At 43.6% G+C, this 16,179-nt stretch overlaps 1 protein-coding gene across 1 annotated transcript; it reads right to left on the bottom strand.

Moving 5' to 3' along the window:
- Positions 1 to 975: 975 nt before the first annotated feature.
- Positions 976 to 1,851, bottom strand: OTUD6A (OTU deubiquitinase 6A). Its single transcript, XM_002918008.1, has one exon. The coding sequence runs from the start codon at positions 1,849 to 1,851 to the stop codon at positions 976 to 978; it is 876 nt and encodes a 291-aa protein (XP_002918054.1).
- Between the last annotated feature and the right edge of the window lie 14,328 nt (positions 1,852 to 16,179).

Raw genomic sequence — 16,179 nt, 5'->3', positions numbered from 1 at the left:
CTTTCATGTCTCACAGTAAAGAAAACTTACTAGCTCTGGTCTCACAGAGTTAAGCTGTCTCTCGGTGGGTTGCTTTTTGCTTCCTACCAGTTGTACACAAAATGAAATGGGTCAACTACTTGAATAAAGTCATATTCCTTCCTATCTTTAATAAAGGAAATTAACTTAAGATCGTTCACATCTCAGAATGAACCTTACCTATCAGGTTTTGTAAATTTTATTTCTATGTTTAGCACATACATATAATTTCTAAGTTTAACAAACACTCTTATATAGACTTCAGCAAATCCTAAATAAGTAAAAGTAATTGCGAACCACACAAGTTTGTATTAAAAAAACAAAACAAAATACTAGAGGAGCTCTTGTTCATAACTTGAGACATCTCCAGACGCCCAGCTGAAGTAAAAAGCAACCCCCAAAACAGCCCACGACACATTTGTTCCCCAAGAATAAGCAAAAGGCATTCGCAAAGCATTTGGATCACAGAAATACCAACTTTATCTAAAATGCAATGTATTCAAGGGACAATTCGAAGATTCTGAGCCAAACTAATTTTTCCCAAATTAAGAATGCATCAAACGAAATTTCCATTTTGATCTCAAAAGTATGTGCAGCAGGACCAATTCTCATCAGTGAGGGGCGCAAGGACCCTTAAGGGCAAGAAGCGGTTAAAATTTGCCCAACCTGCTCCCCTCAGGTAGTACAGTACAGACCTTTCCCTGGTCCTGAGTCTCCCCCAGCCCCCAAAGCAATGAATGAGGGAGAAAAGAGGATAGAAGGACCAGGTAGGGGCGCGCGGGCTTGGGGGGATGGGGTGGAAAAGGTGGGGGGACGCCTTCACCTTTCGAGTAAAACGAAGCAAGAAAAAAAAACCCCGAGAAAACCGAAGGGGAAAAAACGGAGCCTACCGAGACGGCGGCGGCGGCGGCGGCGGCGGCGGCAATGGCGGCCGCAATGGCTACGGCGGTGTCCGGCCTAGAAGAGGCGCGGGGCTGCGCCCCCGACGGCGCCGGCATCGAGCTGCTTCACCGAGTTGTAGTGCTCTCCGAGGTTGCAGGCGTAGCGCAGGTAGACGAGGGTGAGCGGCTTCCTGGGGTATTCACCCCCGATGACCATGGCAGGCGAATCGGCCTGGATCACCTCGATGGGGGTCTGCAGGACGTGCGACAGGGCCCGCAGCTCGACCAGGCCTCCCCACGACGGGCTGCGCACGATGTCGTCGCAGTAGCTCAGGAAATCTTCGCGGCTGTAGGCGTTGCCGGTGTCTGCGTCGCTGAAAAAGGGCAGGAAGTCGTCCACGTGCTTCCGCATGTAGTCAGCGGTGCGGCTCCGCAGGCTCTCCACGGTCACGGAGAACACCAGCTGGTCTTGGATGGCGCGATACATGCAGTGGCCGTCAGCTGGGATATCCTTCAGCTCCAGATTCTTGGGCCCTAGGATTGCAGCGATCTTCTCCTCCTCTTCACGGCGGAAGCTGGCCAGGTGCTCCATCTCGGCCTCGGCGATCCTCTCCCTGTGCGCTCTCTCGAGGGCTGCCCTTCTTTCGCGCCTTCTCTGAGCCCTCGACTGGCGGGGAGGCTGATTCTCAAGATCCATCTTGGCAAGATCTTCTGTGACGGAGTCGAGGTTGACGTAATCGGGGAAATTCTCTTCGAACTTCTCCAGCTCCTGCTGGTGCTTCTGCTCCATCTCAGCCTCGAGGCGGGCCACGTCCAGGAGCAACTGCTTTCTTCTCGTCTTGTCGCTCCTGGGGACCGAATTCTTCATGATCTGGATGCGGGCCTGCAGCTCTTTCTTCTCGCGGTTGTGGCGTCGTATTATCCGCTGTTGCTCACTCTGAGAATCTTCCATGATATTTAACGGCAGGTGAGAATGGAAGATGGGTGGCAGCTGAAGTACCGGATACAGTTCAGACTAACAGCTCCAACCTCGGAACACGCCGCGGGTCCCCAGCCTCCCCTCGCTGCTGCATTCCGCTCACGTCATCCCCTAGTTTGCCTCACCCTATTCACGGCCACTTTGCCATTGGCCACTGCCTCTTCAGGGCTACGCCCCCTCGAAAACGCCTGGCAGGAGGATTGGCTGTTGGGAGACCCTAAATACGCCCCCATTAGACCCCGCAGCAACCAACGGTTGCTTCCGATTTTAGCGAGGTTTCAATCCTGCGTGTACAATCTCGACTTTGAATATTATGTGTAGCAATCAGTCCCGTAGAATCGTTCATGGGCTCAGTCCCTACTTCATTTCCAAACCCGAACACAGTGCAGACGCTGGTCATGCTTGAGGATCCCATAACAAACACTATACCACCAGCTAAGTGTGCTCTGATGATGGACTTCCCCTTACTCCTAGTGTAGTGTTCAGGAGGCAATGGACCTTTCTCGTTTTTCAGGTACCTTGACTGGTGAACCTTTACATTTCCTAATGTTCCTGGGGACACAGAGTCCTTTCAGGTTAGGTCTTACACTAATTTAAGTGGAAGATCTCAGTGTAAGAAGGCAACAACCACTCTTTAACTCATTCACTGCAACCAAGCCGACTCTATGGCTTTTGCTAACAAAATGCAACTACCCTAAATCCCCCTTCTCCTGAGTTCCCGGGTTCCAAAGTGGGCTCCATAGGATGCCCGTGAAACACAACAGCCGGAATTCATCGAGCCAGTTCTTTCTGTTTGTTTTGAATCTCTAAAAGTTCTAAAACACGAAATAATATATAAAATAAATACGAACCCCGAAGCTCTTCCAAATATGCTCTCATCCTGGGGCGCCTGGGTGGCACAGTGGTTAAGCGTCTGCCTTCGGCTCAGGGCGTGATCCCGGCGTTATGGGATCGAGCCCCACATCAGGCTCCTCCGCTATGAGCCTGCTTCTTCCTCTCCCATTCCCCCTGCTTGTGTTCCATCTCTCACTGGCTGTCTCTATCTCTGTCGAATAAATAAATAAAATCTTAAAAAAAAAACACCACCAAATATGCTCTCACCCTGCCCCATTCTGCTCATCTGTATCTTGAATTCCCAAACGGGAAGGCCCTTGAGACACCACCCCCGCCCACACACATTTTCTTATAAATGAGAAAAGTGGACATTTGTCCAAGTCGTTGCATATCTTAAATTTCACCTCTTTCTATTGCTAAGTAGTAGTCCATGTTATAGATACATTATAGTTTGTTTAGCCATTCAACTTCTGGGTTGTTCCCAGTTTGGGGTTCTTATGAATAAACTTGCTGTAAACATTTGTGTACAGGTTTTTGTGTGAACAAAGGTCTTCATTTCTCTGGGGAAAATGCCCAAGAGTGCAACTGCTGGGTCATATTATAAGTGTATTTTAGTTTTTTAAGAAGTCATTTTCCAGAGTGTCTGTACCATTGTACAGTCCCAGCAGCAGTGTATGAGGAATCCAGTTTTCTTGCATCCTCACCAGCCTTTGATGTTGTCATTATTTTTTATTTTAGCCATTCTGATGCTTGTGTAGTGACATCTCACTGTAGTTTTAACTCGTATTTCCCTGGTGGCTAATCATGTTCATTTTTGCGTGTGCTCTCTTGCCATCTGTGCCATATCCTCTTGGGTAAAATGTTTCTGTCATTTGCCCATTTTATAATTGGACTGTTTTTTACAGTTGAGTTTTGAGAGTTCTTTATATATCATAGGTACTAGTTATTTGTTGGATTTGTGGTTTGCAAATATTTTCCCACACCCTGACTTGTCTTTTCCATCTTTTTACCTGGTGTTTCTCAGAGCAAACGTTTAAATTTTGATGAAGTGCAATTGATCAATTTTTCTTCCTATGGGTCATGATTTTGGTGTCAAGAACTCTATCTAACTCTAGATCCCAAAGATTTTGTCCTGTCTTTTATGCAAAGATTTATAGCTTTAGGTTGTAAATTTAAATCTGTGATCTATTTTGTGTAAAGTTTGAGGCTTAGGTCTTAGATTATTCTTTTGCCTGTGGTTTTTCAATTGCTCCAGCATCATTTTTTGGAAAGACTATGATCCCTCCATTGAATTGGTTTTGCACCTTTGTCAAAAAACACAAGTTTTGGTATATTGTATTTCCATTCTCATTCTGTTCAATGTATTTTTTTGGATTCCCTTGAGACTCTTTGGCCTGTGGGTTATTTAGGAGTGAATGATTAGTTTCGAAGTGTTTGCAGATTTTCCTGTTATCTTTCTGGTTTTGATTTCTACTTTGATTCCTTTGTGGTTGGAGAACATACACATTTAAACATAATTCATTTAAATTTGTTAGGTTTGGGGGCGCCTGGCTGGCTCAGTGTGTGGAGCATGCAACTCTTGATCTTGGAGTCAGGAGTTCAAGCCCCATGTTGGGCATAGAGACTACTTAAAAAAAATAAAAATTTGTTGGGGTTTGTTCCTGGCCCTGAATATGCTCTGTCTTGACATATGTTCCATGGACACCGGAAAAGAATGTATATTCTGCTATGGTTGGGTGACACATTTTATAAATGTTCTTCAGATCACATTGGTTGATGGTGTTGTTGATTTCTATATCTTTCCTGATTTTCTGTCTAGTTCTATTATCATTGAGAGAGGAGTGTACGAAGTCTCCAACTGTAACTGTGGCTTTTTCTATTTCTCTTTTCGGCTCTACCAGGTTTTGCTTCACTTATTTTGCACCTCTATTGCAAATCCTACATATTTGGGATCAGTTTGTCTTTTTGGTGGATTCACTCCTTTAATCATTATGTAATGCCCCTCTCTCTCTTAGGTAATTTTCTTTACTCTAACATCTACTTTTTTGATATTAAAATAACCACTCCTTTTTCTTTATTACTGTTTACATGATATATATTTTTCTAGCCTTTTTACTCTCAACCTCCCAATATTATTGTACTTGAAGTGAGTTTTTTGTAGATAGCATGTAGTTGGGTCATGGCTTTTAATTTGCTCTCCTAATCTCTGTCTCTCAATTGGTATACATAGGTCATTTACATTTAAGATAGATTTTTTTAAAGATTTATTTATTTTAGAGAGAGAGAGTGCATGCGCATGCATGCACGTGAGCAAGGGGAGGGGCAGAGGGAGAAGGAGAGAATCTCAAGCAGACTCCCTCCTCAGTGCTGAGCCCCACACGGAGCCTGACCTCATGACCCTGAGATCATGACCTGATCAGAAATCAAGAGTCAAGGCTTAACTGACTGAGCCACACAGGAGACCCACATTTAAAGTAGTTATTAATATGTTAGAGCTTAAGTCTGCCATTTAATTTTTTTCCTGTTTGTTCTATTTTCATTTCTGTTTTCTTTTTCCTGCCTTCCTTTGGGTTACTTGAACTTTTTTTTTTAGAATTCAGTTTTGATTTATCTATAATGTTTTTGACTGTAACTCTTTGTATAACTTTTTAAATGGGTGCTCTAGGTACATTTGTGTGTGTGTGTTACCAAAAATCTATGATGTTGTCATTTTACCAGTTTGAATGAAGCATAGAAACCTTATCTCCTTTTGCATTCCTTTGCCCTCGCTCATTTATAATGCAATTGTCTTAAATGTCCTCTATGTACATTTAGAACCACATTAATTTTCTATTTCTGGCCACAACCTTCGAATACTAGACAACTCAGGGGAGAAGGAAGTCTATTGTATTTGCCCATAGTTTTGCTTATCATGTGTTTTCTTCCCAATTTTTTAAGATTTCTACTTTTATGTTTGCTGTTTAGGAAACTTCAATTAACCATTCCCTCACGTAGGTCTCCTTGTGACAAATGCTCTTAGTTTTTCTTCATCTGAGAATGTCTTGATTTCCCCTTCATTCCTGAGGGATATTATCACTGGAGGTAGGACTCTAGATTCACTATTCTTTTCTTTCAGCTTTTGAAAAATGTTGTGTCCCTTTTTGTTGGCTTCCATGGTATCTGATGAGAAATTTTCTGTCTTTTGAATTGCTATTTCTTTACTGACAAAGTATTGTTTCTCTTTCCGCTTTGAGAGTTTTTTTCTTTGTCTTTAGTTTTCAGCTATTTGACTATAATGTATCCTGGTGTGGATTTCTTCAGGTTTGTCTTATTTGGGTTTTACTCAGTTTCTTGAATCCTACATTTGTATCTCTTACCAAATTTAAAAAGTCTTCAGCCATAATTTCTTTGAGTACTTTTTCAACTCCACACTTTCTCCTCTTCCAGATAGGAACTTTAGATCCTTTGTCGTTGTCCCACAGGTCCCTGATGTTCCTTTCAATTAAATTATTTATTTTTTTAGAGAGAGAGTGAGAGTGGGGGGGGATCGAAGAGGGAGAGGGAGAGGGAGAGAATCTTAAACAGGCTTGATGCCCAGCACAGAGCTCAACGTGGGGCTTGATCTCACAACCCTAAAATCATGAACTGTGCTGAAATCAAGAGTTAGACACTTAACTGACTGAGCCACCCAGGCGCCCCTAAAATCATTTTTTTAATAGACTGGTTTTTAGGGCAGAAAAATTGAGTGGAAAGTACACAGAGTTCCCATATATCCCTTGTTTCCACACAGGTGCATCCTCCCACATTATCAACATCCTACACCAGAGTGGCACATTTGTGGGTTTTTTGAATTTTTATTTTATTTTATTTTTAAAGATTTTATTTATTTGTCAGTGAGAGAGAGAGAGTGAGCGCACAGGCAGAGGGAGAAGCAGACTCCTTGCTGAGCAAGGAACCTGATGCGGGACTCTATCCCAGAACCCTGGGATCATGACCTGAGCTGAAGGCAGATGCTTAATCAACTGAGCCACCCAGGTGTCCCTAGTTTTAAAAATTTTTAAAGATTTATTTATTTGAGAGAGGAGGGAGGGGCAGAGGGAGAGGGACAGAGAATCCTCAAGCAGACTCCCTACTGAGTGTGGAGCCTGACATGGGTGCTCTATCCCAGGACTCTGAGATCATGACCCAAGCCAAAATCAAGACCCTAACCAACTGAGCAACCCAGGTGCCCCTATTTTTAAAAATTTTTTAATTAAAAATTTGATTGAAGTATAATTGACATATAATATTATATTGGATTCAAGTATGCAACCTAGTGATTTGATATTTATATACAAAACAAAAATTATCACCATGATAAGCCTCGTTACCACTTGTCACCATACATAGTTTTTACAATATTATTGACTAAATAAAATTTATAATATTATTACACAGTATTCCTCATGCTATACCAGAATGGCAAATTTGTTACAATTAACCTACACTAATACATTATTATTACCCAAAGTTTACAGCTTATTTTATTTTTTTTTAAAAATCTCTACCACCGATATGGGGCTTGAACTCATGAGTGGCATGCTCTACTGACTGAGCCAGCCAGGTATCCCTCACAGCTTCCTTTAGAGTTTACTCTTGGTGTGTTGTACATTCTATGGCTTTGGAAACAAATATATTGACATGTATCCACCATTACATTATTATACAGGGTAGTTTTGCTTCTTCAAAAAATTCTCTGTGCTGGGGCACTGGGGTGGTTCAGTCGGTTGAACATCTGACTCTTGATTTCAGCTCAGGCAATGATGCAGGATCCTGAGATCAGGCTGGTGCTGGGCGTGGAGCCTGCTTAAGATTCTCTCTCTCTCTCTCTGCCCCTCCCCCTTCCCTCTAAAAAAAATCCTTTGTGCTCCACCTAGTAGTCCCTCTTTCCCCTCTAACCCTGGGCAAGCACTGATATTTTTACTGTCTCTATAGTTTTGCCTTTTGCAGAATGTCATATAGTTGGAATCATACAGTATGTAGCTTTTCAGACCAGCTTTTTTGACTTAGAAATATACGTTTATAGTTCCTCCATGTCTTTTCATGGCTTGATGGCTAATTTCTTTTTAGTGCTGAGTAATATTCCATTGTCTGGATGTACCATAGCTTATTTATCCATCACCTATTGAGGACATCTTGGTTGCTTCCAAGTTTTGGCAATTATGAGTAAAACTGCTATAACCTTTCATGTGCAGGTTTTTGTGTGTGGACCTAGGTTTTCAACTCATTTGGGTAAATACCAAGGAGCATGATTGATGAATCATATTGTAAGACTATGTTTAGTTTTATAAGAAACTGCCAAACTGAGCACCTGGTTGATGCAGTCAGTTGAATGTCTGACTCTTGGTTTTGGCTCAGGTCATGATCTCGGGGTCATGAGATCAAGCCCCACATCAGGCTCAGCACTGAGTCTGCTTGAGTTTCTCTCTCTGCCTCTTCCCTTCTCTCTCTCTCTTGCTCTCAAATAAATAAATAAATCTTAAAAAAACAAGAAACTGTCAAACCGTTTTCCGAAGTGTCTGTACCATTTTTCATTCCCACCAGCAGTGAGTGAGAGTTTTTTGCTCCATATCCATGCCAGTGTTTGGATATTGTCAATGTTTTGGATTTTGGCATTTCTAATAGGTGTATAGTACTATCTCATTGTTTTTTTTTTTTTTTTTTTTTTTTTTTAAAGATTTTATTTATTTATTCGACAGAGATAGAGACAGCCAGCGAGAGAGGGAACACAAGCAGGGGGAGCGGGAGAGGAAGAAGCAGGCTCATAGCGGAGGAGCCTGATGTGGGGCTCGATCCCATAACGCCGGGATCACGCCCTGAGCCGAAGGCAGACGCTTAACCGCTGTGCCACCCAGGCGCCCCTATCTCATTGTTTTTATTTACAATTCCCTAATAAGATATGATGTTGATCACCTTTTTCATATGTTTACTTGCTATCTATATTTTCTTTGGAGAGATGTCTCTTCAGGTCTTTTGCCTATTTTAAAAATTGGGTTGTTTGTTTTCTTATTGTTGAGTTCTAAGATTCTTTTAGTATTTTAGGTAACAGTCCTTGATCAGGTATATATTTTGCAAATCTTTCCTGACAAGCTCGACTTATCTTCTCATTCTCTTGTTTCCTTTTTTTTTTCCAGTCTATTTTCTCTCTGTTGTTCAGATGGGGTCATTTTTATTGTTCTGTCTTCAAGGTCATTAATTTTTTCTCTGTCCTTTCCCTTCTGCTGTTGAGCCTGTCCTTGAGTTTTTAAATTTTGGTTATTGTACTTTAGTTCTTAAATTTCCGTGAAGTTCTCCTTTATAACTTCTATTTCTATGCTGACACTTTCTATCTCTTTTTGTTTTTCTCTAATTTTCTCTTTCTCTGCTGAGACTCTATGTTTTCATTTGTTTCAAGTATGTTTATTGCTTGTTGAAGCATCTTTAGGATGTTATTTATTTATTTATTATTTTTTTAAAAAGATTTTATTTATTTGACAGAGAGCAAGAGAGCACAAGCAGGGGGAGCGGCAGAGGGAGAGGGAGAGCCCAATGCAGGGCTCAATTCCAGGACCCTGGGATCATGACCTGAGCCAAAGGCAGATGCTTAACTGACTGAGCCACCCAGGCGCCCCCCTTTACAAATCCTTGTCAGATAATTCTACTAGCTCTGTCATTTCAGTTTGGGCATCTGTCTACTGTCTTTTTTTTCCATTCAGTTTGAGATCTTTTTGGTATCTGAGTAATATTTGATTGAAATGGGCACATTTTGGGTTTCATGTCATGAGACTCTGAAACTCATTTAAAACACCTATTTTAGCTAGTCTCCTCTGACACTGCCACCATTAGGAAAAAGGAGTGTTGTATCATTACTGCCAGATAGAAGTAGAAGTCCAGGTACCCCCCTTGGCCTCCACTGATCCAAAGGGGAGCTCTTCATTACAGCTGGGCAGGGCTGAGAGTTTCTGCTCCACGCTAGGCCTCCACTGATAGTTTTTTGACTGGGAGAGGTTGGAGTGCTGAATTACTGCTTCCTTTGTCACTACCTCATCTGACCCCCTTTATCATTGGGCAGTGGTAAAAGTCCTAACTCTCCACTAGGTCTTCTCTGACATTACTTCAGGGGAAGTGAGGGGGTACCTCATTCCTACCAAGTGGGGGTAGAATTCTAGGCTCCCCAGATTGTTTCTACCAAGATAGCGTGTGGGTGGGTCTTGTTACCTGCCAGTGGTGATGAAAGTCCCTGTTCTGTACACGGCCTTCTCTGATACCATGCCAGCAGGGAGGGGGTTGTGGTTGTTGGGGCATGTCATTACAGCCTCATGAGCGTGGAAGCCTAAGCTCCCCACTTAGTCTTCGCTAGTGTGGGTGGGGATAGGGCCATGGTTTGTTCTCTGGTTTTGGTTGGATTAGAGTGGTTATTGTCTAAACACTTTGTGTACTGCTAGGTTGATCTTCTCCTAGTTCTTCAGCCAGAGAGAACAGACTTTGATTGGGGCTTTTTTTTTTTGTCTCTGTACACCTGGGTTGTTAGCTTCTTCAGCTGCAAGTCTGGGACCTAGGAGGCAAAAAGAAAATTCACATCATTCCTCCCATGCTGAGAACCTAAGTGGTCTGCCTTCTTCTCTCCACCTTTCAGAGTCTTCTTATGTTGTTTTGTACATAATGTCCAAGGTTTTTAGTTGTAGCAAGAGGAATAGGCAAAATACATCTATTCCATTTTCCCCCTTTTTATTTTAAATGAACAGAAGTATTTCACACTCTCCTTTACTGTCATTTTCATGTTTCAAAGAAATTAAATACTGTGACTTAAAATGCATCAAAGCAATCATAATTTTAGAAAACCATTATGCTGATCCTGAAAGAGACATCTTTTGGACTCCGATAGCATGATAGCAATGGTCATGTAGGGTGTGCTTATTTACTGCAATCAAGATTGCTTTTTCAGATTCTGCAGAAGGGATGACAGGTCCCTTTGAAAGTCAAGCCCCATTGCAGGGGTTTGTTTTTGTGGCCTGAACTGAAGAAAAAACAAGCTTTGCAAATGTTGAGCTTCATTGTCTGTCATTTGCGTCAAGGAAACCATAGTTATTATAATTTGAATGTGCGTTTTCCAGCTCTGCACTCTCTACCTCCGCTCCATAACACCGTCCCCCGCCTTCCCCCAACACGAACCCTCTCATCTGGAGATTATGATCCAACTTCCAGGGCATATGCCACACATCTCCAGCAATGGATGGACTGCCTGCTTTTCAGACAGCTCTCTATAAATATCATTTCTCACAGTTGAGCTTCTTTATCAGAATTAGATGGCAGGGAGTTCAAGGTTACCTTTTCCAATAATAAGCTCTGGGAATGGTGATAGGCCGTCTTGTTGATGAAGAGCATATGCTTTGCCAGTCAGTAAAGTGGGAGGGGCAAGAGAATTAATATTTATCTCGCAGGGGGCTGTGATGATCAAATGTATGTGAAGGACCCAGCTCAGTGCCTGGCACCAAGAAATATAGTAATAAATAGAAGTTTCTTCCCTCTACCACACCTTAGTCCTTACCTCCCAGCTCCTGCTCCCCACTCCACTCTCCTATATCCTCCCCTTTCCACTTCACCACCCCCATTTCTCCTCCCCTCTAGAGGCCGCCAGAGATGGCAGTTTCCATGGTAATCTGCTTCCTCATTAGTTTGGAGTTTAATGGTCCCTGAGTGTCTGTCTGGACTGGGTTCCCAGCTCACATCAGAGGGAGCTTTCCAGTGAGCTCAAGAGCTGTTGAGAAATTGTCACACACAAGTTGTTATATTTAAATTGTTATGATGATATTTCAGTGTAAAGAGAGAGAATGTAAAAAAAATATTTCATCTTGGGACACCTGGGTGGCTCAGTGGGTTAAGCTGTCTTTGGCTCCCATCATGATCCCAGGGTACTGGGATCAAGTCCTGCATGGGGCTCCCTGCTCAGTGGGGAGCCTGCTTCTCCCTCTGCCTCTGCCCCTCCTCCCTGCTCATGCTGTTTGTTTCTCTCTCTTTCTGATAAATAAATAAATAAATAAATAAATAAATACAGTCTTTAAAAAAAATATTTCATCCTGTCCAGGGCTCAGAACTCCTGAATATCTGGAGAATTACTCTCTCCCCAATACTTGCTGATGAAAGATTACTTCACTGGGCTGTAGGTGTTGGAATGTGTAAGAGATTATGCGAGATTGGAAAACAGGGAAACTGTCATTGAGGATTTTTTAATTCATCACTGAGGATTTGCTCTTTCCTCATCCTCCCACCTAGCCCTTAAGGATCAAAGGTCACATGAGTTTACTGCTGTGTTCATGCTTGGTTTCTGTACTGACCCGTTTGTTCCTGACCCTGTTTTTACCCTTCACCAGCTTTGCTACTCTATTCATTCACTCAGTTGCCATTCATCAGTCCTATTATATACCAGGCATTGTTCACTGTGGATATAGCAGTGAACAAAATAGACAAAGATCCCCAACCTCAAGGAGCTTGTGGTCAAGTAGGGAAAGATAGACATGAAAACAAGTAACTACAGAATGACATGCAAAACTGAAGCTGAGCTTTTGGACAGAGGTTCACCATCACTAGGGTCCTCGTCCTGTTTCTCCCTTTGTTCCTCCTCATCGATGGTCTGTATACTCAGAATAGCTTCTCCTGTCTCCTTTCCACATCTGCGAAGGGATTGCATGAATACACATGGGAGAGTTTGAAACTCATTACTGTCACCAGTGGCATAAAGTTAGAGGTAGGGGTGAGTCTTTGGGGAGAAATGGCCAGGTAGGGCCACAAATGCTGGGGCTGTTTGGAAATAGGAAAGGTAGCCATTGCCTACCAGGGCAGAGGAGAGTGGGTATCTCCAATCCTCTGAGGCATTAAAGACTGGCCCTGGCACCTTCCAGCTGGCACCTTCTAGCTGCATGTGTCTTGGCCTTGCCTATCCTCCATCATGAACCTTATATTCTGGTTTCTTGGTTAGGCCTCTTATCCTCTGATCATTCTTAGTTTGCCAGATGAGAGAAAGGGAAAACTGGCACTTGAGCCGAAATGCCTAAAAGCCTTGCCTAGCAAGCAGAAGAAATGGATGGGATGGGGGTGTGAGGCGTGTAAAAAAATCTCCTAGCATAGTGGCAACATCTTTGAGGGAACTTAACTAAATCATTAAGTGCAAGGGATGGGAGCCAACTTGATTTCTGGGGCAGCAGAGAAATGAAACGTGACACACAGACCTCCTGGACCACCGAATGGGGCCTGTTCTCTGGATGTGGTGGACATGGTTTGGCTATGGCTGCCACAGTAGGCCAACTGCTGACCATGCGATCCTGGGTTACAGGGCTGCCAAAATTAGCAAATAAAGGTACATGACTCAATTAAATTTGACTTTCAGATAAACAATGAATAATGTTTTAGCAGAAGCATGTCCCATGCACTATTTGGCCTCCTGTATTTTATCTGGTAACCCTACCTGGGTGAAGTGAGAATTGTTATGTAAGGCAAGGACTGACTTCATTTTTTGTGTGTTTCCAGATGCCTAGAGTAGGACCAGTGGGGCTTGGACCTGGTTCTGAGAACAGGAAGAAGGATTTCATTGGGAGGGGGCTCAGTGAAGGCTGTGGGGAGCCTTCCTTGGGTGGCCTGGAATTAGGAACCTCAGAGAGCCTTTCCAACTCTGACAATCTCCGAGCCTCAGAATCTCCAGGGATTTTGAGAAGATGGGGTGGGGACATGATGGTGGGGGATTGGACTGAGGACAGGAAGCTCCCAAACAGTCTGGACTGTTTTTCTTTTTGGTGTTAGGATGGTGCGATGGATGCAGATGCATCAGCTGGGCATGTGGCCTTCTCTGTGCATATGGAGAGTGAGAGCTTCTAGAATATTCCAAATGCTCACACTGTCATTGAGTCTGCTCTCGAGTTTCTTTCTTTCTTTTTTTTTTTTTTTTTTAAAGATTTTATTTATTTATTTGACAGAGAGAGTCACAGTCAGCGAGAGAGGGAACATAAGCAAGGGAAGTGGGAGAGGAAGAAGCAGGCTCCTACTGGAGGAGCCTGATGTGGGGCTCGATCCCAGAATGCTGGGATCACTCCCTGGGCCGAAGGCAGATGCTTAACGACTGAGCCATCCAGGTGCCCCGAGCCACCCAGGCGCCCCTGCTCTTGAGTGTCCTTTTCTTTTTTCTTTTCTTTTCCTTTTTTTTTTTTTAAAAGAAGTTATTTATTTATTTGAGAGAGAGAGACAGCCAGGGAGAGAGGGAACACAAGCAGGGGGAGTGGGAGAGGAAGAAGCAGGATCCCAGTGGAGGAGCCTGATGCGGGGCTTGATCCCAGAATGCCGGGATCATGCCCCAAGCCGAAGGCAGATGCTTAATGACTGAGCCACCCAGGTGCCCCTGCTCTTGAGTTTCTGACAGCCTTTCTCTGAGGTAACACTGCTTGGAGAGAAGTTCATCCCAAGGCAGGCCCAGCTGAACTCTGGGCTTTCCTCAGTGCCCTGCCCTCCCCTCTCCACTTCTCTCAGTCATAGTGACAGTGGCAACCTACATGTGGACACCATTTCACCATTCACGAAATGATTGGCCATCGGTCACTTGTTTGGATTCTTACAAATCCAAGAGGGAGTCCTCATCTCTTATATACATTTGAGGATATCAAGCCCCAAAGATTTGCCCAGGTTGAGCTTCCACTTTGATAACAAATGTCAGTGTATGCCTACTGTGTGGCTTGTGTCAGGAGGTGGGCATATGAGAACAGTCAGACCCAGTACCATCCAGGTTCTGCCCCCGAGAGCTCCCAGACCAGGTTGGGAAGGTGAGGAGTCAGGATTGGTGGACAGATGCAGGAAGAGGCACAGGAATAACAAAACAAGCCCTCAGGGCCAGGATTGATGTAAATGAGGACCCCCCTCAGGGGTGGCTCACTGGAGGGGGTAGCACACAAGGCCCCCCAAGCCCGATCCCCCACCCCCGTTGCCCCCCTCCTCACATTCTTCCACTCCAGCAGGCAGTTGCTCTTCCTCTTCTCAAGCAGGCCGCAGTCTCCACCTGCTGCCATAGCATTGGCCCCTGGAAGTGTCTCTGGGCCTGATGCAGTTCGCCACAGCCCATCCCAGCCAGGCTTCCGTCCCAGCAGCACTCCGGATCCTTCTTGCTCTGCTCAAACTCTTTTTCTTTTCTCATAGCACTTACCACCTTATAACACAACGATATAATTAGTTAATTAATTAATTTCTGTCATCTGTCTGCCTACCAGAATGTAAACTTTACAAAAGCATGGATTTTTAAAATACGTTTTGCTCACTGATCTAACCCAGCTGCCTATAACAGTCCCTGGCATATACTATGCCTTCAGTAATTATATGTTGCATCAGGAAACCCTTCCAGTCTTTCACAATCTCATCCACTTGGCTCACAGCAAACACCTGGCTGGACTTAGGTGCTTTCACACTCACATCCCCAGAGCACACAGACACATGCTTGGAGATGCCACCTACCGATGTGGATATATGATTGATAGCTGGACATTTTTCCCTTTGTACATATATATGCACATGCAAAGGTCACATGGACATGTGTACAGGCATGGAGAAATCACATTTTTTAAATTAAGGGTTTTTTTCCTTATGTATTTGTCAGAGAGAGAGAGAGAATGAGAGCACAAGCAGGGGGAGCAGCAGGCAGAGGGAGAAGCAGACTCCCTGCTGAGCAAGGAACCCGATGAGGGACTCAATCCCAGGACCCTGGGATCATGACCCCAGCTGAAGGCAGATGCCTAACCGACTGAGCCACCCAAGTGTCCCTTAAATTTTAAGTGTTTTTTTTTTTTTAAAGATTTTATTTATTTATTTGACAGAGATAGAGACAGCCATCGAGAGAGGGAACACAAGCAGGGGGGAGTGGGAGAGGAAGAAGCAGGCTCACAGCGGAGGACTGATGTGGGGCTCGATCCCACAACGCCGGGATCACGCCCTGAGTCGAAGGCAGACGCTTAACCGCTGTGCCACCCAGGCGCCCCTTAAGTTTTAATATTGACTTTGAGGCACGTTTTTTGGCAAAATTGTATTATAAAAATATTTCAAGCCTACAGAATAGTTGAAAGAATTGCACAGTGAACACCCACCACCTAGAATGTACAAATAATGTTTTGCTACATTTGATTTATCGTATATCTATCTACCCATATATTTCTCTGTCCATCCATCAATACATCTTATATGCATCTCAGAGTAAATTGTAGCCATCAGTATTCTTTCCCCCTAAACACTTCAGCATTAAGAACAATTCAATATTTGTTTGCTTTTTAGGTAAAATTTAAATGTAGAGAAATGCACACATCTTAAATGTACACTTGCTGAGCTTCGACAAATGAATTTTTGACCTGTGTAACTCAAAGCTCTGTCAAGATAGAGAACATCGTTGTCATTCCCCAAATTTCCATCATGTCCCTTCCTAGTCAATTTGCTAGCAGGGGCAACTGG

Source organism: Ailuropoda melanoleuca, chromosome X (assembly GCF_002007445.2).
Source record: "Ailuropoda melanoleuca isolate Jingjing chromosome X, ASM200744v2, whole genome shotgun sequence".
Lineage (NCBI taxonomy): Eukaryota > Metazoa > Chordata > Mammalia > Carnivora > Ursidae > Ailuropoda > Ailuropoda melanoleuca.
This window is presented reverse-complemented; position numbering and strand designations above follow the sequence as displayed.

What these genes read in the sequence shown, in the direction of transcription:
- OTUD6A (XM_002918008.1), bottom strand. Translation starts at nt 1,851, where the DNA reads ATGGAAGATTCTCAGAGTGAGCAACAGCGGATAATACGACGCCACAAC.